The sequence below is a fragment of the Alternaria postmessia genome (genome assembly GCF_024291825.1).
Source record: "Alternaria postmessia strain BMP 2775 chromosome Unknown scaffold_10, whole genome shotgun sequence".
Taxonomy (NCBI): Eukaryota; Fungi; Ascomycota; class Dothideomycetes; order Pleosporales; family Pleosporaceae; genus Alternaria; species Alternaria postmessia.
Window position 1 is genome coordinate 425,406 of NW_026260083.1, and position 27,123 is coordinate 452,528.

The 27,123-nt window shown below is 50.1% G+C and overlaps 10 protein-coding genes across 10 annotated transcripts; 2 read left to right on the forward strand and 8 right to left on the reverse strand.

Moving 5' to 3' along the window:
- Positions 1-1,464: 1,464 nt before the first annotated feature.
- J4E82_002607 (uncharacterized protein) lies at positions 1,465-4,017 on the reverse strand (the record flags this gene model as incomplete). Its single annotated transcript, XM_051728906.1, has 3 exons — positions 1,465-3,534; positions 3,581-3,726; positions 3,780-4,017. The coding sequence occupies 3 exons, from the start codon at positions 4,015-4,017 to the stop codon at positions 1,465-1,467; spliced, it is 2,454 nt and encodes an 817-aa protein (XP_051591424.1).
- A 1,063-nt stretch (positions 4,018-5,080) lies between these two features.
- J4E82_002608 (uncharacterized protein) lies at positions 5,081-6,589 on the reverse strand (the record flags this gene model as incomplete). The annotated part of the gene is made up of 2 exons (XM_051728907.1): positions 5,081-6,424; positions 6,482-6,589. The coding sequence occupies 2 exons, from the start codon at positions 6,587-6,589 to the stop codon at positions 5,081-5,083; spliced, it is 1,452 nt and encodes a 483-aa protein (XP_051591425.1).
- A 2,415-nt stretch (positions 6,590-9,004) lies between these two features.
- Positions 9,005-10,159, reverse strand: J4E82_002609 (uncharacterized protein; the record flags this gene model as incomplete). The annotated part of the gene is made up of 1 exon (XM_051728908.1): positions 9,005-10,159. The coding sequence occupies one exon, from the start codon at positions 10,157-10,159 to the stop codon at positions 9,005-9,007; it is 1,155 nt and encodes a 384-aa protein (XP_051591426.1).
- A 3,317-nt stretch (positions 10,160-13,476) lies between these two features.
- Positions 13,477-15,457, forward strand: J4E82_002610 (uncharacterized protein; the record flags this gene model as incomplete). The annotated part of the gene is made up of 5 exons (XM_051728909.1): positions 13,477-13,632; positions 13,686-13,980; positions 14,029-14,405; positions 14,458-14,683; positions 14,742-15,457. The coding sequence occupies 5 exons, from the start codon at positions 13,477-13,479 to the stop codon at positions 15,455-15,457; spliced, it is 1,770 nt and encodes a 589-aa protein (XP_051591427.1).
- Positions 15,458-15,956: 499 nt separating this feature from the next.
- On the reverse strand, positions 15,957-17,939 carry J4E82_002611 (uncharacterized protein; the record flags this gene model as incomplete). Its single annotated transcript, XM_051728910.1, has 1 exon — positions 15,957-17,939. The coding sequence occupies one exon, from the start codon at positions 17,937-17,939 to the stop codon at positions 15,957-15,959; it is 1,983 nt and encodes a 660-aa protein (XP_051591428.1).
- Positions 17,940-18,710: 771 nt separating this feature from the next.
- Positions 18,711-21,686, reverse strand: J4E82_002612 (uncharacterized protein; the record flags this gene model as incomplete). The annotated part of the gene is made up of 4 exons (XM_051728911.1): positions 18,711-20,167; positions 20,767-20,800; positions 20,860-21,331; positions 21,385-21,686. 4 exons carry the CDS (start codon positions 21,684-21,686, stop codon positions 18,711-18,713), a joined length of 2,265 nt encoding a protein of 754 aa, XP_051591429.1.
- Positions 21,687-22,213: 527 nt separating this feature from the next.
- J4E82_002613 (uncharacterized protein) lies at positions 22,214-22,663 on the reverse strand (the record flags this gene model as incomplete). The annotated part of the gene is made up of 2 exons (XM_051728912.1): positions 22,214-22,422; positions 22,519-22,663. 2 exons carry the CDS (start codon positions 22,661-22,663, stop codon positions 22,214-22,216), a joined length of 354 nt encoding a protein of 117 aa, XP_051591430.1.
- A 371-nt stretch (positions 22,664-23,034) lies between these two features.
- Positions 23,035-24,553, reverse strand: J4E82_002614 (uncharacterized protein; the record flags this gene model as incomplete). Its single annotated transcript, XM_051728913.1, has 2 exons — positions 23,035-23,919; positions 23,972-24,553. 2 exons carry the CDS (start codon positions 24,551-24,553, stop codon positions 23,035-23,037), a joined length of 1,467 nt encoding a protein of 488 aa, XP_051591431.1.
- A 472-nt stretch (positions 24,554-25,025) lies between these two features.
- J4E82_002615 (uncharacterized protein) lies at positions 25,026-25,823 on the forward strand (the record flags this gene model as incomplete). The annotated part of the gene is made up of 2 exons (XM_051728914.1): positions 25,026-25,089; positions 25,177-25,823. The coding sequence occupies 2 exons, from the start codon at positions 25,026-25,028 to the stop codon at positions 25,821-25,823; spliced, it is 711 nt and encodes a 236-aa protein (XP_051591432.1).
- Positions 25,824-26,125: 302 nt separating this feature from the next.
- POA1 (ADP-ribose 1''-phosphate phosphatase) lies at positions 26,126-26,944 on the reverse strand (the record flags this gene model as incomplete). Its single annotated transcript, XM_051728915.1, has 1 exon — positions 26,126-26,944. The coding sequence occupies one exon, from the start codon at positions 26,942-26,944 to the stop codon at positions 26,126-26,128; it is 819 nt and encodes a 272-aa protein (XP_051591433.1).
- Between the last annotated feature and the right edge of the window lie 179 nt (positions 26,945-27,123).

Genomic DNA, 27,123 nt, shown 5'->3' on the forward strand with positions numbered 1-27,123 from the left:
TCAAGGTGATGATGGAGTAAGATGAGTAAAGTTCGTATCTTTTGATTGGATATTCTATCACATAAGCTTACACATGACTACCAATTCTCGGATCCTCAGATCATCCCGGTCAACCACAGAGCCTTACTCGAGCCCTCCACCAAAACGTTCTCGATACAGTCGTCTAAGATCTTTTTTCCCAGCCTAATACAGACCGTTGCTGAATCCTGTACATGTTCTTAACGACCCACAGCCCCATCTTGGCCACAACCTGGGCCTTGAGCTCCTCAATTGGCGCAAGGGTACCTGGGAGATCCTCCTCTTTCTTTCTCTTCTCGACAGTGAGCTCCTCCAATCGGCAAGATGATGCTCGACGCACGTCTTGAAAGCAGTCGAGTGAAAGTATTTGTCTTCGTGTAGATAGGGGGACTGTAAGCTATTCGGTAACTGAGTGGTTTTATAAGGCGGATACTTCGAAGTAGGTGTGAACGTAGATAGTGAGACATCTTGCTGTCGGGGTTTTGTGCTTGACAAGCAGATATCTAAGCCTCGCATTTTGGGACACAAATAGATAAGTATCAAAGATAGTGTCCGATGTTTCGGGAATAAGTTGACACTTGTTAATGCCTACACGTGGGACTATGGACGCGACATGAGATGCGATTGTTGTAGGAAGGTGGTCGTTGTTATTCCAAGAAAAGGCTGGAAAGGCTTGAGAGTGCCAATGCCGATTCAGACTTGGCGATGACCAGTCTCGTCGTCCGAGTTGTCGTTAAGACCACGAGAGAGTTGCTTCGACAGCAGAGTCCTGGCCATTATTATCATTAGTGGTACCACCACCGAATGTGTTGTTAACATCTGCATCTTTATCAGCACTGCTAATCTTGTTGATATTATAAAGCTAATCGCGTCGACCTTAAACCTACCTCTAGAGTCCTTTAAATTCCATAGCTCTTTATGCTTCTTAGCTTGAGCTGTACAGTGCTTCTTGGAGTTCTTGTAACTAGCCTAGTCCTTAGTAAGAATCTGCGGTTGTAGATTTCGCAAAGAGATATACAAGTAATATGTTCCTTCGCCTTAGGGTATGGGTTGGCCTCAAGTTTTAATAATAGCAGTCAAGCCGCGCTTTCACTATAACATTGGTATGACAACAATGCGTTTTCTGTGTATGATTTCTACATTAGGATTCTTGCCAGAGGCGTCGTATAATCGTCGAGTGAGTCTCAGCCTCACCAAGACGGCACATCCAAGAGCTGTACGACTTTCTAACCTTTTTCTGCTCGTCCGTCTCACTGGCCCTGATAGGCTTTGACTCATACTATGGTCTGCCGTCGTACCTAGAGTCGTTCGCTGCCTCAAGCCGGCGCTTCCCAAAGCCGATGACTTCAATGCTAATGTAATGCCAAATACAAACGCCTGAACGCTGAACGCCATGCATACCAACAGTATCAATGAAGTATGAAATCGTGATAACGAAACGGATCTCTACGCCTCACCCCCCTGCTCATGTGATTGTGACCATGTAGTTGACGAACAGCTTGTGCGCGCCTCAAGCTGGTCAGCCTTCTTCGCATCACGAACCGCAGCGTCAACGGCGTCGTGAAGATCGAGGTGAAAGAAGGGCCTATCGACCCCATGGATTGGATGAAATCTTCTCTTCTCGGTCGCAGAGGTCGACTGTACCTCAAGAGCATGCGTTTCCGCCAACTCCTTGCCCTGTTCTTCGTCTCTATTCTGCACATGCCGCCGTGCAGCCTCGATTTCGTTACGCTCATTACCCGTTGTACCTAAAAGACTGGTCGTGACAGTATAGGCTGGACACCATACTCCCATATGGTCGGCGTTGATCGTTGCAGGGAATCCAAATCCTGCAAAGGTGAGCGCCTTGCGTGTCCACCGGTTGTGCACACCAGCAAAGTGCCACTCAACCAGCCCGGGCGCAGCATGCCGGTCGAGCGTCTCGCGCAAGCCTTTCAATCCGTCAATGCTCGTGATGTCTAGAATGTTGACAGTGGAGAAATCAAGAACAACAGCCCTCAGAACTGGAAGAGAGGAAGACTCTTCAATAAGCTTCTCGCTAGGCGGCGCGTCGCACCACAAGCGATCGCAAGCCCGGATACCGTCATCGGCTTGGGTTCGGCGCGTATGCGAGGTGATGTAAGAGGTAAGATAGTCAACGTGGTAAGCCTGATTGATGTAGTTGAAGTTCTCGCTGAAACGGTAGATGAAGACGCCAGGATATGCCGGTTCTACATTGATGTCCGGGTTATGGTTGTCAATGGCGTCGTAAGGCATGTAGACCTGTCTGGAATCTTTTGCAGTACTGGTGTCATACGTGTTTTCTCCATATATCTGTGGAGGCAGCGATGTGCCTGTTGTCGAAATAGATCTATTGCAGAAGCGATCGTCGCGAACTATGCGCGTCATCTCTACGGTACCTCGAAATTTGCCCGGACTCTTTGCCATTCGGACGAGAAGCATTGCGAAAGACAGTCCCACAGTGATGTAGATTGCAGTCTCAAGGTCGGTGAAGAATGCAATGACAACGCCACAAACCCAAATGAAGAGCTCGAACGGTGACAGTTGGTAGTACTTGTGTAAGTCCTTGGGTCCCTTGATCAAGTCGACGGTGGAGTGTATGATCAGACCAGCAAGCGCAGCATTTGGTATGTAGTAGAAGACAGCGGTAAGCGCATAGAGCGCCAGCACTAGGACCACTGCGCTGAAGACGCCAGATAGTGGGGTACGTACCGCAGCCTTGGAGAGAACGGCAGAAGCACCAAAAGAGCCTGTGCATATGTAGCCACCGACGAAAGGACTTAGTATGTTGGCGGCACCTTGTGCAATCATCTCCTGTGAAGCAATGACGGTGTAATTATGCCTTCGCCCAAAATTCTTGGCGATGGCGATATGTTCGACGATGAGGATGATGATGATTGCCGGGAGCTCTGATGCTACCAAACCAAAGAGTTTGCCATTCATCGAGGGTACGCCTGCGTGACTGAATCCCTTCTCGATGTGGCCGACAATTCGAAACTTTTCTTGGCCTGCAGGGGTCGTTCGATGTACAAGCCAGCTGATGAGAGTGTAGAGCAGGATAGTGAACGTGAGGCGCAGTGATGAGATCAAGGACCACATCTTCTTCTTTCGTGGTTGGCGGACCTCCATCTTAGCGCACAAGTTCTTGATTAGGTAAAGAAGCACAATGGATGTGATACCAATAGCCGCGTCAAGTCTTACCCTGGGTAAGCCCTTTAGGAAGTTGACGTACACCTTGTACGGGGACTCACGTGTGTTAATCCCTCTCACCCCCATCAAGGTCGGCAGCTGTGTCGAGATGATAGTGATACTGGCTGATGTGACGAAGGCGGAGATGGGGATATATGGAATAAACTCAATGATGAAGCCGAGACGAAGGATACCAAAGACTAGAATAATGCTTCCAGCAAGGAAGCTTATCGCATGCGCTATTTCCTGGGGCTGATATACACCGGGGTGTTCGGCTTCGATATTGCTGACTGCGCTTCCGATCAGTAGTGATCCGACTGCTGTCGTCTGATTATGATTAGCTGAGTTTAGCTTGCCTAGAGGATCTACTTACACCTATGACGATGTCTCTAGATGTCCCGAAGATCCAGTACAGACACGCGCCTGTGAAGGTTGTGTATAGGCCGAAAGCAGGTGACAGGCGCGCGAGCGACGCATAAGCCATGGCTTGCGGTACCACAACAAGACCGACCGTGATACCTTTCTTGTATTAGCCGTGTGTAATAAGAGTTTCTGGAGATTACTTTGCATACCTGCGATAGCGTCTCCAGCCAGCCAGTGTAGATTATAGCGTCTCAGCCACCGTACGCTCGGAAACAACTCGCGTACGTATTCTGCGGCATCATGTGAGGTCGGGATGCATCCGCGCAACCATTCTGCTACCGACGGGTCCTCCTCGGTGTAAGTCTCTCCAATTGTATCTTGCGCAATGTCCTTGAGTGATGTCGTCTGAGCGCTACGGTCCTCCGAGAAGGTGGGTAATAGTTTCATTATCTCAGTGTCGATATCCAGCGTTCTGCTGGGCAAAGAGCACGTATACCGTTCTAAAGTGATGGAACAAGAATAAGAGTAGTGGTAGTTGCGTTCGATCAAACTTGGTATGTCGGCAGGCGTAGGTCGTGAATCTAATGTAATGATAATGGAAGCAATGTGCGCGAAGGAAAAGTGAACCACCAAGTAATGAATAGACGGACCGAACGTTTCTGTAATAATCGGGACGTGTTCTCCATTGAATCCGACGCATTGTCATGCGCTGTGCTTGGAGCATTTTACCGATGCCCCGAAATCATCGGGCGATAGGTCTTGGCGAAGTCGCACCGATAAGGTACTGCGACTCACCGCCGTCCTTCCCCGTCTTGGGACTTCGCGCGACATTCTGATTGTAAAAGAGCATGGTTTGGTAGCTGCGAACGGCCATAAACCTCCATGTCGCGTCTGACGTGTTCGAGTTGTTAAAACCTTACAATCGCGGCCTGGTCAGGATGGATATCCAGGTAGCAATCACCTTACCAGCAGGTCTCGCGGCACGTACAGCGTGCTCGAACACATCTTGGCCAGCGGAAGTCGGTGTGGCAAAGCCGCGATTGGACGATGCTGGGTTGTTGGAAGGTGCAGCTGATGATGGGGATGCGGCGACGAAGCGATCAGGCACAGTCCGAGCGACATCAATGTGTCAGTGCCAAGCTTCCACGACCCACTTCGGGCAAGAGGTCGTGTGTGGACTGCGGGGAGTTACTAACTCAGTCTCAGCACCTGTCATTCAGATGCCAATCACTGACTATGAATGAAAGAGAAAGTTATTGCTGGCTTTACTTTTTGGTAACATCGCTATGCTTGTTCTTTCTTCCATTGTGATGGCGCTGCATCTGTGGATAGGCTAAATATCGCTGAGCAGGAAGAGCGGTCACGGGCAATTCCTACGACATCTACAGCACTAACTATACATGGCATGCGACAGTCATGCCTGAGTCTATCCATTCGGGCGCTAATGAGTCCACACGTTCACCGGTAATACACTGTGTGATCTGATCCTGTACAAGCTTGTTGTTGGCGCTCAGTCTAGTCCCCACTGATCTTCGAAGCCAGCCGCGGACTCAACTTCCTCCAGGTCAGGTAAGTTTTCGTCTTCACTGCTATCGTCATCTTCTGTAGCGTCGTCCGTATCGTCCCTGTCTTCTTCATCTTCCGCGTAAATATGGTCAGCGATACGATTACTGCATTTACAGCATGTGCACTCAACATGCATGCCTTGAATTCTCATCCACTGACGAACCACGGACCGACCAAGACGTTCGCCGCGGATACACTCTCCGTTCACGTATACCGACAGAGAATGGTCATGGTTCTCAACGAAGCCAAACTCGTCCTGAGGTACATGCGCGAAGTCAGCAGCGGAATGATCCTCATCAGGGTAGTCTTCCCCTTCTCCTCCCCCTTCTTCCTCGTCGTTGCTGATGTCTTCGCCATTCTCACTAGCGACATCGTTCTCGGCACCTTGCTGAGGCCCTTGAACTTCTCCTTTGCACCAATTACACATGACTTTCAGTTCAGCTTCCGATGTGAACTCCGCACCGCAACCGCATACATGACTGTGACCCTCCCCTACCTCGTCTGCTATTGGGGTATGGCAGCGTAGATCTTCATCTGCACGGTCCTCTTGGATGTAACAGGTCGCACACAGCCACCGGTGTAGAAAGCGCTTGCGTAGGGTACAAGAACATCGCGCTAGGCCTTTCGTCCGGCGTTCTTGGTAACACGAAGGACAAGTCAGATCTTTGCGCTTGTTGACAATCATGTTGAGCGACGAGACAATTTGAACGCCAGAGTATGGGTATTGTGTGCGACCAATAGGCTCGATGAATTGGTGAGTGCCCAAGTCAAGGTCGAGAATGCGCTGAAAGGGCTCAGGGTCGCCAATGGCAATAATATTCAGGGGAATGTGAATGCGGCCCTGGTCATGCAGAGGCTTCATGTCTTTGATAGGTAGATGCCAAGCATCTTCTTCCGAGTTCTTGGGTGGATACACAGTAATGGCTTCAGGTTGGAGAAAGCAGAAGCCTGCCCACCAGCGACGCTGGTCAAATCCAGAGTCTTCTGTGAGGAAGTTATAGAGAACATGTATTCGGCATTCGTCGCAGGTGTTGACTCCGCACTTCGCACATGGGCGAGATTCTGTCGCGAAGCCGAGTCCAGCACAGTCAACTATAGGTTCGAACGTTTTTACTGAGCAGATGCAATGGCTGATTGCCCGAGCAAAGTAGCCCATCCCTGGACACAGAGTTTTGGAGAGAAGATTGGCCTTTGCATTGGCGTCGTCCATCCGAATGTGCTTATGGAAAGCCTGCGAAATCAGGGTAAGAACAACGAGATCGTCGGGTGTCAAGAACGAGACTAGTGCCTGCAGATTGGTATCAGTATTCTGGATGAAGTACAAGGATAGCTTTTGCATGCCCACCTCCTGAACCGGGTATGTAGCAAGAGCGACAGCGAGTGGTTTGTCAGAGTTCGACGTCGCCGGTGGGAGCGTCCAAACGCGTTGCGTTTTCTGCTGTACCGAGGCCATCGCAGATGCCTTGTTGAATGTTAGCTGAGATCTTTAGAATCGCCAGAGCAGCTTCAGTTGCAAGCGCAGTAAAGCACGTCTGCATCAAGATTACTTACTGTCAGAGTTGCTAAGACACGCTTATTGCTTATCGGAATTTAAGTCGCGTCCTGCATTCCTAGGCGAACTGGGGGAGTGTTAAGGGCAGAATCGAATCGTGAGTTGATCCGATCAATGGCTTTGCGGAGTGAGAGCGACAGAAGCGCATCCAAAGAGGAAGTCGCAAACGGCACGTGCGTAGGTGACAAACAAATCGAAGGTCCACTTGCAAAAGAGCACATATTCCAGCAACTGCGTCTAAGAGGTTGCCTTCATAACATGGATATCTGGAAGTAAGTGAAGTTCACGCTTTTCAGGTTACAATTATTGGCGATGCCTCCTCCGTACCATTCCGGTTCACCCGAGAGTAGGTCCGCATCAATCAACTTTGACATCGCCCCATGTACACCGCGATATTAGAATATGTAGCACTGGCATTGCAATTCCACGCCTGAGGTATCGGTATCGCAGGCAGAAGAATAGTAGCGCTCGTACCTAACACCAGCGATGTGTCGAGAGCTTCCGAAGACACCAATGAGTGTATTAGAGATGCATTGTGATATGCTAGATCGACTTGTTTGTTATGCAAATTTGATTGTTTTCCTCGGAATAAGTCAGGTGCTTAGATGAATTGGAACTAGATGGACACTTGCATTGTAAGGCTTCATTATCGAGGGGTATCTGCAATATAATATCCATTGCGTGGTACACACATCATCGCTGCGGCATTTTCTAATTATGGCTCGTCATTAGCGATGTCGCGGATGCTTTAGATGTACTTAGTATGTGCCTTTAGGTGATTGCTAAAACCCCAGAAAACTTCGTCGCTACCGCACAATGCCGTCATGTCGCATAGTACCACCACTTGTATCCAACGAACTGGCGCTTACTCATGGAACCGAGAAAAGGTATTGTTGTATGCATCTCCGATCTGTAAAGGCGCTTTCCCTAGTCGTAAAGACCGCCTAACTTGCAGTCACGTAAGATGTCAAGTTTGGTACCCTTCAGACCGGTTAGCATGTCGGCTAACATTCAGTCGCGACTTGTACTAATTCACCTTTACTCTCAGCTATCGGTTGCCAGGCTTGGCCATTTGCATACTGGTGACCGTGGCGCTAAGCTTGTCTAATTATCCTGTCAGCTTGCGTTCTGATAGAGTAGATGACATCCATTACTATACCCAGCATCTATCCCCTCCATAGACATATCTGCGTAAGTTTCTCATCTTCCACATTTGAGCTGCTCAGATAGGCAACCTTCCATTGCTTCTCCCGACCAATTTGCCTTCAAACTAGCAGTCGTCGATTTGTCCTCTTTTTGTGAGCCTTGGCTGGCCATCTTGCTAGCTGGCTGCGTGTATGGTTGCTCCACTGGTCTCCAAATCATCGTCCAAAGCTCACCCGCCAAGTTCATCGTGTAATCGAATGCGCCTTCCAGTAGTGGCCAGAGGGGTTGATGGTAGTGATGGTCCATGACACACTCACAGTGGGGAGTAGTTGTGCGTATCTCGGGCGTGTGTTTTAAGTAGGTGTCGAAATCTCACCGAAGTTGTATTGCTTGAGGTACCGGGAGTTATAGAAGGTTGTGGAAGTGTGCCGAGAGATAAGGTGAGAGATAAGGGTCCTAATATGGAGCAGCGCAGTGGGGCCGAGCGCGGTACACCAAGCAGGAATTGATCTCGATTGGGGATCGACCTCTTCTACCTCATTACATGTAGGAATCAGAAACAGATACTCTGTACTTAAGCCGCTCTGTTTCAACACATCTTCGGTTATACATAGTGCGAACACTTGACGCCAACGTTGTGCGCAACGTTAATATGTGTCTAGTTCAGTCAGAGTACCAGACTTGACAGTTCTAAATGATACTCATGTACCTGATTTCAGGAAGCGAGGAGCATGCGAGATCAATGGTGCTTGTGCAGTGATACACGTAACACGAACACGTTCACATTGCACTGCTCCAGGTGTCAATAGAGATCTAATTGCGCTTTCCGTAAACTTCATCGACAACGAATTAAAGTCATACTACGACTCATTATGAAGATCATTATTGACGCTATGTATGGCAGAATCGAACACCAGCGCGATTGCAAGTTGACGGCTTCCAAGATCTGCCATTAGTAAGTGCGCCAACGGAGACCTCTCACCCTTGCATAGGTAACATCGCGTTCGTTCTCGAGACCCAGTTGATAAGTCTACCTTGGTAGCGCTCCCCATTCATGATACTTATGGGAAATATTCCCAAGAACAATGAGCTTATGGTAAGTTCTCTGTGGATAAGGCATAGAAGAATGGAGTAGGTAAGATACCCGTGGGAGCCTCGTTTCATCCAAGGTCAGTTAGGGAAGAACTCTGCTCGGCATATTGCGCACTTGTACCTACACTCATGCTGAACTCTAAGCTGTGCGTCCAAACATATAGCGCATATCGCATGGCTGCAAACATTTAACTTCCGCATCTCGGTATCTGCGTCGGCGCAGAGAGGGCAGGATGAGTCGGTTGAGCTGAGTGCTATAGAGACACCATCCATGTCTGCGTGTTCCGGACCACGAAGTACATCTTGAACATCAAAAACTTCAAACTCGCGTCTATGCCAATCGAAATCGTCGTACCGGCTGAAGTCATGGTTCGCCACATGTTCGGGTATGTGTTCTTGATAGTTTTCGTCCTCGTCTTCGTCCTCGTCGAGCTCGTTTTCGTCGTCTGAAATCTCTGGAAGGAAGAAGGCGCTCAGCAGCGGCGAACAATATGAGAAAAATCTGCTGAGGGATTCATAGAACATAGCAACCCTCTCTTTGATATCAGGTTGATACTTGTTCACAGTATGACTGCTGCAAAACGCCAAGTCATTTATTAGCATCTTGAAGGCGCTTTCGACGTGTTGTCGCAGAGGCTCATGGATTAGACGAACGAATGACTGACCCACGATGTCTCGCGCTTCCGATACCGGGGTGTAGGCGCCGTTCGTTCCAAACTGCTCGCGTACAAACTGCTCGATGGTTGCACATAGGAGATCGATTTGCTGATTCGTACGAATGGCAATAGTATCGTTGGGTACGTTTTCATCAGCAGAAATATTGTTAAACATGTCGAACATGTCTGAGATTCGTTGTCCAAGGATGCTTCCCATCTTGATCGCCATAGCAGCCACCATACCTAAAGCACCGTAGGCTTCAGTAAAGTCCCTATCTTCTTGCTGGTGTACGTGCATGGAGAACACATTGAACAGCTCAATCAGGTATCCACATTCCACCTCAGGATTTTGAACGTCTTCAGTGTGTCTGTGGTAATCAGCAGCAGTACGCCTGAGTGTACTTACGATTTGCCATGCTCGATCACTATACAGTGTAGACCATGTTGCTTCCATGCAGTCATCACAGAAAGCTCGAATAGCGTCGTCGATTGCATTGCGAAGCCTAAAGGCATGAATACTTTCGAAATCTGAAGGTATCTTCTCGTCGAGACGGGCAAGTGCCAATACAGCCCACATGATGCCTAAAATTCGATGTATGAGATTAGCGGATATCTCATATGTCGGTCGTACATGGAGTATACTTACACGTTGGGTTGTCGAACTCGATGTCAAACATACTGCCAGGATCCGCGTTGATTGACGGCACCATACGTCTAATGTTGAAGTACTTACGGAATAGAGACACCGTAAACATAAGGCGCCTCAGCTACGAGGATGCAGTAGTGGAAGTTCGAGGTTGAGTGGTAGATCTTGAAGGTTTGGGTATGGGACGGGAGAGCTGTTTAGGTACATTGGGCAGGATCGCCCTTGGTGTGCTGTAAAATCAGAGTGTTACAACGTGCCAGGTCCACATTGTAGATGAAAAGTGCATCTTCACAGCAAAGAGTTTAGGTTGTGTCGTAAAAGGCATGTTGTACACAATGTTTCAAGCCCGCAGTTTTTCCCAGATCTGCCCTTCAAGATTGATGACAACAATGAGTCGCCTTGATGTGCAGACAATGGTCCATCTGAGTCTCTCTGGAATATGCGCAGGATATCTGGCGCGGTCTGTTTCGCATAAATCTCGTTATAGGGGGGCACCTTCTGCAGGAGCGATATCGTACGCGAGTAGGAGAACATGGCGGAGAGTCTTCTCGAAAGAGAGGAAGATCAGAATCATACTCCTTTGATGGCTAGTAAGGAAAGTTTCGGGTCAATTGACATCATGGTGCGATGGCAAGACACCTAGGTACTGTGAAATAAGGTATGTTGGCATCCGATCAGAGTGCGATGCAACTCTGGGGACTCTCATAGACTTGTGCTAGAAGATGGGGGCGGGAGGGGGGGAGGCCAAGACGCTAATTGTAGATCCCCATCTCTTTCCTTCCAGCTACCGGCATGATGCCGGCATCGGCATCTTGCCATCCCAACAATCGACCGATAACGTGTAACTATACAACACTGCACGCTCCAAATATATGATTTGTCCTAATCTGCGCACAAAAAAAGGGAAGGCATCCGAAGCTTGGTCGATCATTGGCCACCAAGCTAAACAAGCAGGAGAATAAACGCCGACGCTCGGCCCTTGGTCTCTGTGAACCTTACAAGCCGCTCAGCCATGTGCTACGGGATTATCAGAAGAGCTTTTCGAATCTTTCCCCTAAAGTTCTGAACACAACTTGGTTGATCGACCTCTGCTAATATGCTCACTCCAGCGTTTGATCTGCTCGAGAAAAGCTATATCCCAAAAACAAACTTTACGCTGCGAACCCTGTTCGTTCATTCTTACAGCATAAGAGCGGGCGTGAACAATTTACCCCCAGACTTGTTACAAGTGAACCCGACCAAGAAACGGGTCAGTAGCATATTTCAGTTTTCTTTTTGCAACTGTATTTACCACTAGTAGCACAGATCGTGATGCTATCATCTACTCAAGGCTGATATATAGCGCTGCCGTTCTACGCTGCGGTCGATCTGGTCGGAAATGTTATTTCAGTCTCGATATCTTGTTCCGAGTTGTCGCCATAGTCACGCATCGCAAGCAGATTCAAGAAGTCGGGAGCTCTCAGCGGCCACTGGTTATCCTCGTCGCTCAGCTTCGACTATCCTGGGGACGTGAACATCAAGTCCTACGCTATTAATTCCCGTCACTGTGTCTCTCAAGCGGGGCTGGACCAGACTATCCGGATTCATTGGTGTTGGGACAGTGAATGTGCTCCAGCTAGTGCAGGCAACAAGCTGCTGCGGGTGAAAACGTTGGAGCTGCAACGGACTTCTACCCGAATGGACCTGATAGCTGGGTCTTTCCACGTGGTGCATTTGAAGAGTCACGCTTATTGTGTGCCGCGGCAAAAGTTTTCGAAGGACAGCGCGTGAAAGAGGAACGCGGTCTGTCAATGTGCTAACTAACATGCGCCAACATTGTCGAACAGAGAAGCGCTGGACCTTTTTCGATCTATTGCAATCACAATTCATTGTTTGAGAAACTGAGCTGGAATTTGGAGGCCGCCGTTTCCGGTGGCATGTTTTCCCCTCCAAGGAGCTCAGTAAGTATCATTTCAGCCGAAGCTGTTGATGAGTCTACGCTCCAGCTTGGTTTCGTGCTATCCTCCGAAGAGAGCCCCTCGCTTCTCATGGCTTCCTGTATCACCACTCCACGTGAACTAACGACTGTCTTGATAGTCAACTATAACATAGTGCGAGATGGCCGCGACAGCGTCTGGATATCTATACCAACACTCACGAGAGAACGGCTCGATTTGAGATTACAGCAGAGATATTACTTTCATGCTCTGATCTAGGCACTAGGATTCGAAGAACGCCCTCACATCTTACCTTTCACACTCGTTCTCACTCAAACATTCACAGGAAACGGTTCGCTTATAGCATGTACGAAGATTGTGTAGTCGAGATATCGGCTGTAAGACGTGTGACAAATGTAGGCCCGATCCAAAGCCATTGGAGCCTGGTCCAGGCGCCCAGTGGTTCCCGTACGTACCCGCGAGCATGGCTCATGCTAATCTGTACGTCAATACAGACACACGCCGTACGTCAATGTCCCTCGGTAACTTTCCAAATGCCATGGATTTCAGGGCTGTGGCTTACAGCAGTTAACACCTAGAAGAGATCGACAGCACCCATAGGACTGGCCACAATTTAGGCATTTTTTAAGCGCTCAAGGGTTACCCTTGCCGAGGCCGTGCGAATATTCCAACGACGTCCTCGTTAGTACTTTCTACGTTCACATGTTACCGCTCAAGTCGTTCAGCCGCGTCCAAACTCGACACGACTACAACTGTTCCAAAGGCAAACACCAAGCAAGGCAGAGCGTCGCTCGAACGAGGGCCCTTTTTAGTGACACTGATTAACATCTCTCGAGGCATCCTGCAAGAGCACACAACCAAGAGGCAAGCCTTATGTAAAGGAGAAGGAGAGCGTGTGCTGCACCAATGAGGCAAGCTTTCTACTCCGGACGCTACTGCAACTAGTAGGCAAGCGTGCGGGGCCCCCGCACCAATGGGTCCGCCACAGACTCCACTATGATCTACAAGTCGTCAAACGGGCAATACGGCATGGCTGGCGGCGTCTTGTTGTTAGAGGGGTGTCTTGGCTCATGTCGCTGGTCCAGTCAGCCCCGCGCACAGCGTTTTGTTGCCGCGGCTCGTGTGAAGTTAGTGTCGATTCAGTCTATCTATTTTACTACCACGCGACAGATATGAGGGATGAATCGAACGCTAGGACTACGTATCGATAGTCCCTCCTTACTAGGGTAAGAGAGCAATCAAACTACTTGAACGTCTTGAACTTTCTTTTTCTTCCTGACTATACGCTCTCTCAGCTCCACCATTGTCAACATGCAGGAGGCAACGAGATCAGCAAGCCCTTCTCACGATTTCGATAAACATGGACAAGACCATCTCGAGATGGTGGCTACTCGCACCCCACCGGGCGAGCCCGAGAAACAGCAGTTGGCACCTGTCATGAGCAGAGGCCCAGAAGTGCATGAGAAGGTGAGTGCAGACGCTTTGCACTTCAGTTTCAGCTCTGACCATGGCATATCCAGATGAACGCAAAGCTGTTCATGACTCTTGTCTGCATGTCATTCCTCTGGATTGGCTCTCAGATTCCGCTCTACCTCTTCGGCTCAGTCCTTCCGCTCATCTATCAAGATGTTGGTGGAGTTGATCGATACATTTGGTTTGTCATTGGATACCTCATTCCAAACGCGGCGCTCTGTCCATTTGTGGGAGCCTTGTCAGACCTCTTCGGACGTCAGAAGGTGGCTATCGTAGGCCAGGTAGCACTCATCATCGGGCCGATCATAACTGCGACCGCAAACACTATGAACATTGCCATCGGTAAGTGCCGCAACCTTATATAAAATACCACACACTAATACGGTTTAGCCGGTCAGGTCTTCTCGGGCATCGGTGCCGGCTTGAACGAGCTTATCGCCCTCGCCGGTACAGCAGAGGTCGTGCCGATCAAGGACCGCGGCAAGTACGTTGGCCTTGTGGTGATCACCATCCTTCCCTTCTGCCCATCAGTGCTGTGGGCTCAGTTGATCGCTCAACAAAGCGACTGGAGGTACAACGGCATCTTGGTTGGAGTATGGAACTTCGTCGGTTTGATACTATGTATCTTCTGCTACAAGGATCCGTCCCGCCTGACTGAGGAGTACACTGCCCGCCATGTCCTCCGCCAGGTCGACTACATTGGCGGTATCCTAAGTACAGTTGGCATCACTCTGTTCATGATGGGGCTACAATGGGGCGCATCACAGGTCAGTATATGATCTCAGAGCAAGCATTCACGGCAATGTTGACATTTTGTAGTATGAATGGGGTAGCCCGCACAACGCGGTGCCTCTCGTCCTGGGTATCGTGCTTATCATCGCCTTCTTCGTATGGGAAGTGTATGCTCCATACCCTATGGTTCCGCGGGCGCTCTTCCACAAAGCCAAAAGGACCATGATCGTAATCCTTCTCATCACCTTCCTCAGTGGCGGTAACTACTTCGTCATGCTGCTCTTCTGGCCGACCGAGGTCTACAATGTCTATGGTAAACACATACCCCGGTAGTCCCGCACGGTACGATCGTACTAACATGAGTATTATAGGTGACGACCCGGTCGGCATTGGTATTCGCTCGCTACCCATTGGCTTTGGCATCATCGGCGGCGCGGTTGTCTGCCTGGTCCTCATTCCCATTACCAAAGGCCGCGTCCGCGAGTTGATGATATTCTTCACTGCCATGATGACAGCTGGTACAGGAGCCATGTGCATTGCGAGACCAGATAACCTCAACGTAGTCTACGCTGTCGTCACATTGGCATCCGTCGGAGTCGGTGGAGTCATTATTCCTTCCTCAATCATTGCGCAGATTGCTTGTCCGGATGAACTCATTGCCACCGTTACGGCCATCACACTTAGCATCCGTTACCTTGGTGGCGCAATCGGGTTCGCCGTGTACTCCAACCTCTTCTTCCGCAAAGTCACTATACACTTGACCGAGATCGTCGCCACCAAGACCTTAGCGTATGGCGCCATCATCAACCCTCTATCAGCTGAAGGACTTGCCGTCATCACACACGTTACCAACCTCATGGGTAACGCGAGGTTCGATGAAGTCAAAGAGATTCTTGCTACGAGCCCTGAAGTTTTGAAGCGAGACTCGTTCCCTATAATATTGGCAGCTTCGCAAGAGGCTTTCGCCTTGGCGTATCAGTGGCCATATTGGATCTCGATCGCTTTTGGTGGTGTTTGCTTCATCTTGAGCTTCTTCGTTGGAAATATTCGGAACCTTTTGACGGCCAAGGTTGCTCATCCGGTATGAGAAGGTGGAAAACTTACATGAATAGCTTGATATAGTTCTCTTTATCTTGATGACTACGGTTATCAGAAATATATGCAGTTTGAAACGATCACGTTATATCTGGTTGTGGTGAAAAAAGACTTCGATGTAGCTCAACAGTATCCTTCGAATGTTCCTGGTTTCGCTCGAGTTGTGAATATCCGCAGTCAGCTTATACGTTTGATGAGAATACTATTTAGTTTCCAAAATAATGGAACATCTCGATCGTTAAACTTTTGATTAATGTATTGCCTCAACTGTATGATGCTATGTGTATGAAAGCACACCGGGTATATGACGCCACCACAACTGCCAACAGAACTACACTCACTATGCAAACCAATCCAGATAATAAAAGAAAGAAATCACGCCCTCTGGCAGTCTTGCAATGTGTACTGGTGCTTTTTTTACCTGCCAATAATAGCTATCGCAGGCCTTTTTTCCTCTTGAGCCCAAGCAAGCAGCGCCTTGTAGATCCAGCCTAATGACGCCGGGCCATACTTATTAGCCCACCAGCAACCACCCCGGCTGCCATGGCACCAACTTGGGTCCAAGGCATCTCGCATATGTAGAATCTGCTCTTCGTGACTACGCTAGCTAGATGGTCGAGCGACAAGGAGTTCTGTTTCTTGTGCCGAGTAGCGCGGGACGGCAAGGGTGACGGAGGATCAGGAATATATTTCGGAGGATCTGACCAGCGACGAGAAGAAGACTTGGATGATGGAGAAGCATGCGGCGATGTGTTAATTCGGGTACTTCTTGTTACGGATGAGGTCTGATCGGAAGACGGACCTGGAAAGGCGAAGGACAGATTGAGGGTGCCACGTCCTTCATCGTTGGTGGGATGATCCCCATGTTCAACCTCGTCTGGAATGACGCGATTGGCCTCCTCGATCAAGATCAGCGCTAGATCGCTGAGAGGGCAAACGTTGGTCTTTTCCTCTCCTTCCGGTGGCACGACGATAAGGGTAAACTCGGGGCTGTTGCTGGCTCTGAGTGAATTCTCCAAATGATCATCAAACTTTGTATCTCGTCGAGCACTCTCTAGGATGTTGTAGTTTTCATCTTCTTCGAAGGCGTCGTCGACAGGCTGCTCATTTCTGGCAGTCTGTCTAAACTCCTTGAGTGCATCCATGGAGTGAGTCCGGCCATTGGTCTTACGGCGCATAGAAGACGAGCTCAGTCGCATCTCAGCTGGAATAAAGCTGTCCTTTGTATGCCTTCTGCCAATAGTTTGAAAAGTTTCAAGAGTGGGAGTGATAGGTGGTGAGGATGATGCATAGCCCTCATCGCTAGGTTCGGAATCAGTCTCAGAAGTGACCCCAGCCTTGGAATCCTGGGTTTCGTCCTCGTCTCCAAAGACCACGCTGTTGAAATCCAACTCCCCTTCCGTTGCCGGGGCATTGAGCGGAATTGATAGCGAGGATAAGGCTCCGTTGTTCTCCGTCATGTCAGTAACCAAGAACGGCATCTCGTGACGCTGAGCGTAAGCATGGTAAGGTTCAAAAGCCTCTTCACCCCAGCTACCGGCCTCCCAGCTATCGATCGAAGCGGTATCTTCCTCTTCAATCACATCAAGCCCATAATTAGCGTATAGCTCTTCAGTATCGCTTTTGGCAATCTCCAGTTGCTGAGATTTGTACTGACGATACAAATCCTCCAGCTCCTTGCGCGAGAATTGTTCTGAAATGTCGACGTTGTTCCTGCTTTGATCGACAAGCATGCGGTCAATTTCTTCATTCATCTCGCGATCGGCCTCTTGGTCGTGCTCGGGACGATCGAAGAAGGAAACCTGATCCTGCTCTTGTTGTTCAAAGGCGAATATCTGCATGGCCTCGTCTTCATCGAGCACCTCCTCCACCTCTTCGCTCGCACCGTCGTCCATGTCGTCGATTTCGTGCGCGTTTTCAATGGGAGTGACGATGTTTAAGGGTGAATTACGATAGACCTTAACACATGAGGGCGATCTATGTTTCATTTTCCAGCTCTGAAACCCTTTCATGTAGTTAGACCGATAGTTCTTGGTGCTGCTCAACTCCGGATAGGCGGGCGCCTCTGCGTCTTCTTTGCCATCGTAGCGCAAGCCAATAGCGCGAGTTATACGATCGAACCGCGCGGACATAACCTGATGCTCTGGGCGGCAGTTAAGGACGGCGAGATACCAATATTCGGCCGGCAATTGAGTAGCAGGCTCTGGTTTCTGAGTAAGCTCAGTGTCGGATGACTCTTCGCCGACGGGAGAATGCCAAAACGCGCGCTCGTTGCGAATGCGGGACAGGGTGTAGGTCTCATCTTCTTCCTTCGTCGCATCTCCGGTAGGAGGGACTTGAAGAGGACCTAACTCTGCGGCGGTAGGCGCGGAGGTGTCGGCGGTAGCATTCCAGCTATCCAGGTCGAAATCATCATCGTCGTCATCAGCCCAGTCGAACTTGCGGCTATCAACAATAAGATCTTCGGAAGCCATATCCTGTGGCTTCAATGTGTCGGTTTGATAGTGTGTAGGGATAGTAAAACGGTTGAAGATGGTCGATATGTCAACTTTCGCAACGGCGAACCAAATCAGGTCGAGGTAAGCCGAGAAGACTTTGTGATAAAGAGCGTGATGCGGTGGGATTCCTGGACCGACAAGTTGCAAGTGCAATCGCGAGTGTGTGACGGTGAGAGTTCAAACACTCCTGATGCCTGCTGGTTCTGCGATGATGGTGTGTGCGCAGTCATTCGTAAAGAGGGAAACGACGGGCAAAAAACTATGTAATGAATGAGGGGCTGAAGACATTTTGGCAAGTGAAAGCGTTGTGTGCTGACTTTGCGACGGTGGATGACCCTTGATCGAACCAGGGTTCACTCCTCGTAGGCTGAGTCAATTGTAACCCACACTTTGGCTTTCGCACAAAATGCTTGAGGACATTCATGGGTACGCGCAAGGGTTTATATTCACAGATGAAATGCTAGTTCTGTACACAAATGGTTGTCTTGATCCGGGTTTCCCTAGCGCGCCAAAAGAGAAATGGCAAAAACAAAGACAATGTACAAAATACGTCTGTGTTGCCCAATGAAACACGTTCCGCGGAGGATTTTCGATTGAATTCTGCGCACTACCATTTTCCCAACATATGTTCCGATCTGAAGTAGGCCCTAACGTTCGCCGAACCATCGTTCTGGGTGAAATGCGGAGTCGTTATAACGGTCCGTGAGGCCAATCGTGTCAACTTCAAATAGTTCCCTGGCCGACCGCCTAGATAACGCTGTCGATCTTCGGAGAGGGTCGCCGGCTCTGTACGGCAGCTGGTACCAAGTTCCAAGCCGTCCGTGAGAACTGTTTTGTAGCCCTAAAGCAGTCGCGTGTGGCTTGCTTTGACTTCTTTGGCAACATTTTAATGAAATGCTTCATCCTGCTAGTCCACTTACGCCGCATACTGTTGGGACTATCATGGGCCGCCGGTTCTGATTCCAAATCATAATCTAAATCAGTTGAGACATTATCGTCTACAGTCCGCTCGCGCACTAACGGAGAGTCATGGGTCTTGTTTGCCACGAACGTCGCAGGGACATCTCTAGTATCTTCGGCGGACGTATACAGTGGTGCATATAGCTGCTCAATATCCTCTACTTGTAGCTCATCAGACCAACCTTTAGTGGTAAGGACAGGTACGCTATCAACACGCTTTCGATCCCGCTTGTCATCGCGCTCATACTTCTCGACATCCATACCGGGGCCATCCATATGGAGATGATGTTCATTGTTTGCTGACTGTAGACGATCGGTCTGATAGGAAGATATTGATGTCATGGAGGTGCATTTCGAGAAGGCGGAGGTCCAAACGGACGACTTGGTATTCAGTGTATCCTTGGAAGGCGAAATCCTGACACGAGATACGAGGTCGTATTGGTCCTGCTGTGTGGCGGTACTCGCGTTCGTGATCACCGGTGGCTGTACATGCTCATAGCAGCTCGTCGAAAACCGCAACAGGGACGGCCCATGCACCGTGCTGCATCCCGTCTTGAACTTGGCATCTAGCCACTCCCGACGGCAGTAACCTGTACCACCACCTACGTTGTGTACGATTCGGAAGCGCTCGCGTAGCAAAGCAAGTGCGTCGTCCGCAGATAGATCCAGTACGCTTGCGTCAGACGACGGATTCGGCGATGAAGACAGCGAGGATGGTTCGAAAGTCGACCAAGGCAAGCAGACATCTTCGTTGTAAGAAACGGAGATTTCATCAGCGCGAGCGATGAGCGACGCAAGTGACCTACCGTCGCTGTGCCTGCGAATTCCAAAGTTCTGCTTGTTGTTGTAAGGGTAGGAGATATCGATAGACTCCAGAGGCGACAGCATAGGTGGGTGGTGGACGAGATAGTTGTTGTTCAACGGGTCAGCGTTAACGTGTTCCTTGTCTTCCTTCTCATCCTTCTCATATTCTTTGATCTTCTCAGCGAATGCCGATACAGCATGCTCGATCTTTTGACTGAGATCAATTTCGTCGTCTTCTGAGTCAGATTCAAGGTCCAAATCAGCGTTATCGACACCTGCCCTTGCCATGCATTGAGCCAAAGAGGGTAGCTTCGCCCTTGCAGAAGACTTGGTTTTGAAGGTCTGATTCTCTCGTATGAAGTTTTGCAAATCGTTCCATGATCGGTCTTCATCTTCCTGGTCGTTAACGTACGCGCCCAGATTGGCCTTCATGTCTTCGTCTAGTAGCTCGGTTGTTAGAGACTGCGTATATAGATGTCGCCTGGCGAACCCGAACTGACGATGCAGGAACTCGGAGTCGGGCCATCTCGCTCGTGTGTCTATTGCTAGGTTTGCATCCGCGATGATAGACAATGCCAGACTGAGGCTATTTCTCAACAGAATGTGTAATTGGGTGATTGACACTTGGTCGATTGTTTTGGGTGATGTGAGACGAAAGGCGTGGTGTCTTTACACCAGATTCAGATGCAACCGAAGTCGCTGTTCAACAAACATGAAAGCCTTTACCTGCGGGTCGCCTTTTTGAAGGCGCTTACCACGGTGACGGTGGTTGCGTTTGCTCCCATATTCTGCTTAGGGCCGGATTATCTTTGCGTCTTTCACTCGCCCAAAAGGGAAACGATTTGAACATCGACACAATACTTCTGAGGGGACACATCGCGGGAAAAGGTAAAGGAAAGAGAGAATAGCAAGCGCGAGGGTTGCTGTGGGCAACAGCAAATAAGTCTTCTACAACGATGGTCGAATTCGGGATGCCTGCTCCATCTCTGATATGCGGATGAGCAATGGCTATATATACATCGAATATCACATTACTGACCAGCAGGTTTTCGGTGCATAACGGTCGCAGCTGCCTGAAGGAAGAAGTTAGCAACCTTCTCCTCGTGGTTCCATCGACTCTTGCTGCACATACCTGGTGGTTCGGGAAGATCAAACTATCGGCCAACACGACATTCTCCCTTCGCCCTGCAGCAAACACGACAACCTCGGCAATGTCCTCTGGTGTCAACGGTTCAACGCCCTCGTACACCTTCTTTGCTTTCTCCTTATCGCCGCCAAATCTTACAACACTAAACTCGGTCTCCACCTGCCCTGGGTCGATCTCGATAACGCGAATTCTTGTAGCGATGAGCTCCTTGCGCATGGCGTCTGTGAAAGAGCGAACAGCTGCCTTTGTAGCGCAGTAGATGGAGCCACCTTGGTAGGGCTCGCGTCCTGCGATACTGCCAATGTTGATGATGTCACCTGAGGGTGTGGAGCGTGCTTTGAAGATGGGGAGGATGGCTTGCGTCATGTTGATTAGGCCGGTTACGTTTGTGCTGAACATGGTGTCGATGTCGGCGGGGGAGATGTCAGGGGCTTGAGCGACGCCCTTTACAAGGCCGCTGATATATCTGTTAGCTCGCGGACCAGAGTATGTAGAGGAGTAATGACATACGCGTTGTTGACCAGAACATCAATGTCCTTGTACTCTTGTGGTAGGTTGCCAACGAAGCCCTGCACTTCATCTGGCTTGCTGACATCGAGCTTTACTGGTAGGACCTTGACGCCTTTTGCGAAACCCTGGATTTCCTGTGCAAGCTCCTTCAATGTGTCCTCTCGTCGCGCGGTCAGGATGAGCTTCAGGTCATCGGGTTGTGTCCGCGCAAACTCGATTGCTGTCGACTTGCCGATACCAGAGGATGCACCGGTGATGACAATAGTCTTGCCCTTGAGGCGCTCTGCCATCTTGGTCGCCATTTTCGCAGTTTGTTGTTGGAGGATACGCGATAGCTGGATACTCGTGGGCGCGATGCGGGGTCGTAACGGGGCTCTGGCGAGAGAGGTAGCAGCGCGGAAGAATTGGCGAGAGGACAGGAGATTAGGCATGTACGTCGCAATGCTTTGTAATGCAGCGATGGAGGTTTGCACAGCGTGGGGGAAGGCAATTGGGGAATTTGGGGACGCAGGCGGGATGGTTATGAGGTTAGCTATTGGCATAACTCCGAGGCTGCGCGAGTCAGGCAGGCTGCATGGAGGGGTACTGTAAGCACGACAGTGTGGGGGGTTCTTGTGTCACCATCTATGACTTGATCCGCCCCATCGCACATTGCCATACGGCCAAAGAGAAGTGTAAGTTGAAATTATTTCATTCGTGCCTTTGCCGTGTCTCAGGCCGGCTTCATGGAGACGTTTCATCGTCAATCCAAGTTATTATCTTCCTCCTCCAACTCCTAGCACACTGTGCTGTGTGCGGGGTATCGAAATCGTTATATATCACGACCACTTTAGTTGGCACCCTTCTTCTTGAGCATGGCCTCGTCCTCTTCCCTCAGCTCCTGGTCGATCTTGGCTCCCTTGGAGGGCTCGTTGCCGTGTGCGCGTGCGGGAAGGGTGGCATCTTGCTCACGCTGACGGTCCTCGAGAGACTTCTCCTCGCCCTCCTTCTCACGCTTCTCCTCGCGCTCGAGCTTGTTGGCGATGGATCGCTCGTCCTCTGTCGTCATGGTTAGTGATTGTTCTTTGAGAAGAGACGGCTAGTATCGCGTCACACCGACGCAGTGCAACACATGCAGGGCTGAGGTAAACATACTGGAGTCCTGTGCCTTGTGGGAGTTATCCTTGCCCTCGTGGAAGCGGTTCTCCTTCTTCTCCTGCTCGATCTCGGCGTTGGAGCGGGTGACCTGGTCCTGAGACTCGTACACCGCGCTGTTACCGACGTTGGAAGTTCCAGACATGTTGTATGTGTGTATGTGGGGGGTATGTGGGAGTGGTAGAAGGTTTGTAAAGTGTAGTTTGAAGTGAGAAGTGATGATTGATTGCTGTTTGTTCTCGTGTGAGTGTCTTCTCCCCTCTTTATTAAGGTTCTGAAGTTTGCGCAGAGGCTAGGACCCATGATGACGTAGCTGGTAGCAATTACATCATGGTGGGGAAAACAAACACCACCCATGGATATTTCGGGCACCAAACGCGAGAAGCCTGATGACATGCATGAGGCCGATGTGGTGCCTGAGGCTGATTTAAGCTTGCATATTGCGATCACGGAGCGTTCCCGATGGGCGAGACGCAACTTTGACGCAGAACGCGATATGCATCAATCACGCGACAATTACGCGTAGCTCCTCTTCCTGATCCATCTATCGACCAAGGCCAGCGCTTCCTTCGGCTTGTTCATTGGCACCATATGGCCTGCTCCGTCCACTGTAGCGAACGCAAATGTCGTATCTCGCCCACTTGCAGTCGTTGTCTTAACTTCCTTGAACCACCCCACCTCCTTCCCCTCGTTCTCCCACGATCGCTTTGGCTGCGCAACAAACGCAGGTTGACCCTTCCATTGCATCGTGTTGGCCCATTGTAGGTTACCTGCCGTGTTGCAAGCAAGATCCAAATTACCCTGGTAGAAGAGCACATCGATGCCGTGCTCAAGAAGATACAAGACCTGAGGTTGCGTGCTTAGGACTCCATCACCGGTGAGGGCAAAAGCCCATGCGATATCGTAGGAGAGTCCCGTGAAGTTTTTCACGGCTTGGGGTACGCTCAGTGCATTCCAAACATCTGGCGTGTTCATGTAATCTTGTATCCTCTGCATCTCAGGGTAGCACAATTCGTCTTTCGTCTCGCAGCCATCCGTGATGTCGAATCGATTGCGACCTCCCGCTCCAGCCTCACCGTCATAGTAGAGAATAACACCGTACATGCACACTTCTTCAGCCGCAATACATATGGCTGGGTCCGGATGGTTATAGCACACGTTAGTTAGCTCCATGCAACGAGGAAGGTTAGTAGCCATGATGTCGCAGCGGGTCTGGTTGAAGATGGGACTCTCGACACCGGGGTTTGTCGTGCATAGAGTTTCCCAGAAACCAAATGCAGTATCTCTGGGCGAGACAAATGCGTTTCCTGTAAAAGTCGACTTGAGGTTGACCTGAGGCCGCTTAGGATAAGCTAGGTTCTTCGAGACAATCTCGGCGCCGAGTGTTGGGACGTAATGGCCCTGTTGGTGATCAGCCCATGTCTGGTAAATGGTAGCGGCAACATAGACGTACAGCATAACTTTCTCCCGTTATGTGGAAGTCCCTATTGCTAAGATCTGGGAATACGTCGCTGGTGAACAGCTGCAGAAAGTGATGCATATCCTCTGCAGCTGTGAAGCTCGTCGCTGGAAGCGGGATTCCCTCGTCGACGTAACTAAAACCAACACCAGCGGGCTGATCGACGAATATAATGTTGGCATTCTTGCTCCATCCATATTTGTTGTACACGGTTCCATTTCCAGACTCATTGATGAGGCAAGGCCCCAGCTCGCCCAGCAATCCAATCATGCCTGAACCACCCGGTCCTCCTGTTAGCCATAGCAGGAGCGGGTCTTCAGAGGGTTTATCTTGGGACTCGAAGTACCAGAAAAAGATATGCTTTGAGCCGATGTCCAGCCAGCCTGTGTACTGTTTGGAGCGTGCATCACAAATGGTGCTGTTTTGTTGCTGCTTAATCCGGATAGAGTGGTGCTCTGAGAATTGGCTTTGGTAGATCTGAAAGCCTTCTGCTTCTGGTTTCTCCTGGAATGGCACTTGCGAAAACAAGGATGCTGTTGCGGTCGCGGAGAGCAGCCCGAGGATGGAGAGCTTCATGGTTGGCAGGGTACCCTGATGGGCGGTAATGGCGTTGTTCAACACGAGACGAGAGGCACCGAAACACGATTCAATAGAGATCAATGCAAGGTGGAAATCTCACAGATACGTAGCACAGGTCTGGGTATCACCAAGGAGGTATGAAAGAGGTGAGAAGGAAAGGAGGTTGGTCCTTACGAAAGGTACCTAGGTAGCCACCGCCAGATGACGCTCCGTCGTCTTCGGTTGGAGGCCCGCGGCGATTGAGCAGGGGTGTGAGCATTTGGCTCTGCGAACGTACTTCACCACTACTACCACACGCGACTTCACCCCCACCCTGCCTATTCTGCGCGATCTAACCGCGTCAAGTCGTACCTTCGATACATACGAGCTGCTATCGACATTTTGGATAACACCTAGGATCAAGCACCACCCAAACATAACCCATCGACCCTACGCGCATTCAAACCAAGCAGTCGCTGCTTCTTTCACTATGCCTTACAACAATACACCAATAGCGCCAAACAAGGAGATTACGGGCCATGTATCGCTTCCTCGTAAGTAATGGCCTATTCACATCTTACTCTCACTCCTGTCCTCTCACCCATCCTCATAGTAGGCGACCATTCTAACACACGGCACAGTCGCACGCGTGCAAAAGATCATACAAGCGGACCCCGAACGCATTACAACCTCCAAGAATGCCGCCTTTGCCATCGCACTAGCGACAGAAATGTTCATTCAGCACCTTGCGCAAACTACACACAATGTTGTCAAAGCCGAACGTAAGCCACGGCGCAACATCCAATACCGCGATGTCAGCAGTGCGATAGCGAAGACGGATAATCTAGAGTTCTTGGTCGATGTTGCGCCCAAGACGAGCACATGGGGAACCGTGAAGAAGAAGCTGGAAGAGAAAGAGAAGGAGGACGCTAAGAAGAAGGACAAGGATGGTCAGAAGGACGGAGTGGTGAATGGACAGAAGACATTGGATGGCCCTGTTGACACGGCCGAGGTGGGCGCGGGTAAGGACAAGGACACAGAGACGCCTACCAACGGCGATGCAACCATCTCGCCTACGCCAGCGAAACCAGACGAGACGCCCGATGCCATGGAGGTCGACCAGGAGGTCGAGCGGGTAGAGGACAGCGAGCCAGAAGAGGACGCTGCAGCGATGCAAATCGAGATGGAGATGCGCGGCCCACCTCGCCAACCTACGGCGAGTGCAAGCAAGAGTCCAGAAGCTAGGCGGTCAACCGGTGGATTTACTGCGATTAATGGTCAAAAGTGAATCCGCTAGGACGTGAAGAGCAGAGAGAGAGGCGACGTTCTAGACGAATGTTATCTTGCATTGCATAACGGCGTTAGCTGGGTATATCATGGGAATAGCGCTGGGTTGTTTGAACAACGATCTGCATCAGGACTTCATGTAAGAACATGGAAAGTAAACCAACGGGATACGTGAATGTGAAGTTGTATACATTACTTCTGAGCAAAGCGGGATGTTCCAATTCTGCTACACCCCAGATTAGATTGTCCCTCTGCTTCTGCTCGCATGTGTCTCATACTTTCTTCAACTCCCTCGTCAGCCTTCTACTCCTTCAATTCCGTGTCCGGGCCCCAAACCTCCACAGTAGCCTTCCAGTCGTCCCTCACTACAATTCTCTCCAGTACTCCCACCGTCCGCTCCCACTCGACTCCGAATTTCCCGCTATTGATTTTGCACATCCTGACACTTTCGATCTCACCCGCCATCTTCGCCAGCTCCAGCAACATTTCCATAGCTGGCTTGGTATTCCCAACAATAACATCTGGCTTGTCCTTGCCCTTTCCGTACTTTGCGCTTGTGAACAGGCAACCGATCCAGTGCTGGTGTCCAGCATCAACAGGCGGAATTAAAAGGGCGGTGCCAGTGGGAACAGGTCGAGACTTCAAAAGGTGCTCTTTCGTGCAGAAGGCATGATATATTGCGTAGGCTTTTGGATACTCGACTTTAAAGGCTTTGGCTATCCCACTGCCCCAGGCGCCTTGGGTATTGCAAGCGTGTATTAGCAAAGTATGTGGGGGAGCGGCGAAGATGTTTCCGGTGTGATGGGTGAGGATGAGAGTGGTATTGGGCATCTCAGACAAGAGTGATGATGGGGGCAACTGGTATGAAGAGCAGTCTTTGTGCGAGAAGTGGCGCGGTGGTGTATCGTCCTCTGAGAGCCCCGTATCTCGTCGCTTCTCGAGTACTGGGGATGAGGATCCTGATAGTTTCCTCTTGCGTTTGCCTTTGTCTTGTGGCTTTGTAGCAGTCGACATTGGCGGTCGATCAATTGATCCTTCGTCGATTTCTCTGGCTTTTGTCCTAGGTTTGATTCCTTCCTTGGACACAAAGTAAGATCTAATGTTAGAGTCGTTGGGAGACATGATGTGGTATTTCAAACAGAAAGCTTTGTTGTAGCAGAGTTCTCAAAGTGAAAAGCGAGGGTACTTGAAGCGAGGAGAATTGAATTTGGAAGACTATTGCATAGATTCAAAGACGGTTGTACCTACCTAGATAGGTAGCATCCAGGCAGTCGCCAAGACAATCAAGTCGGAATGCTTGC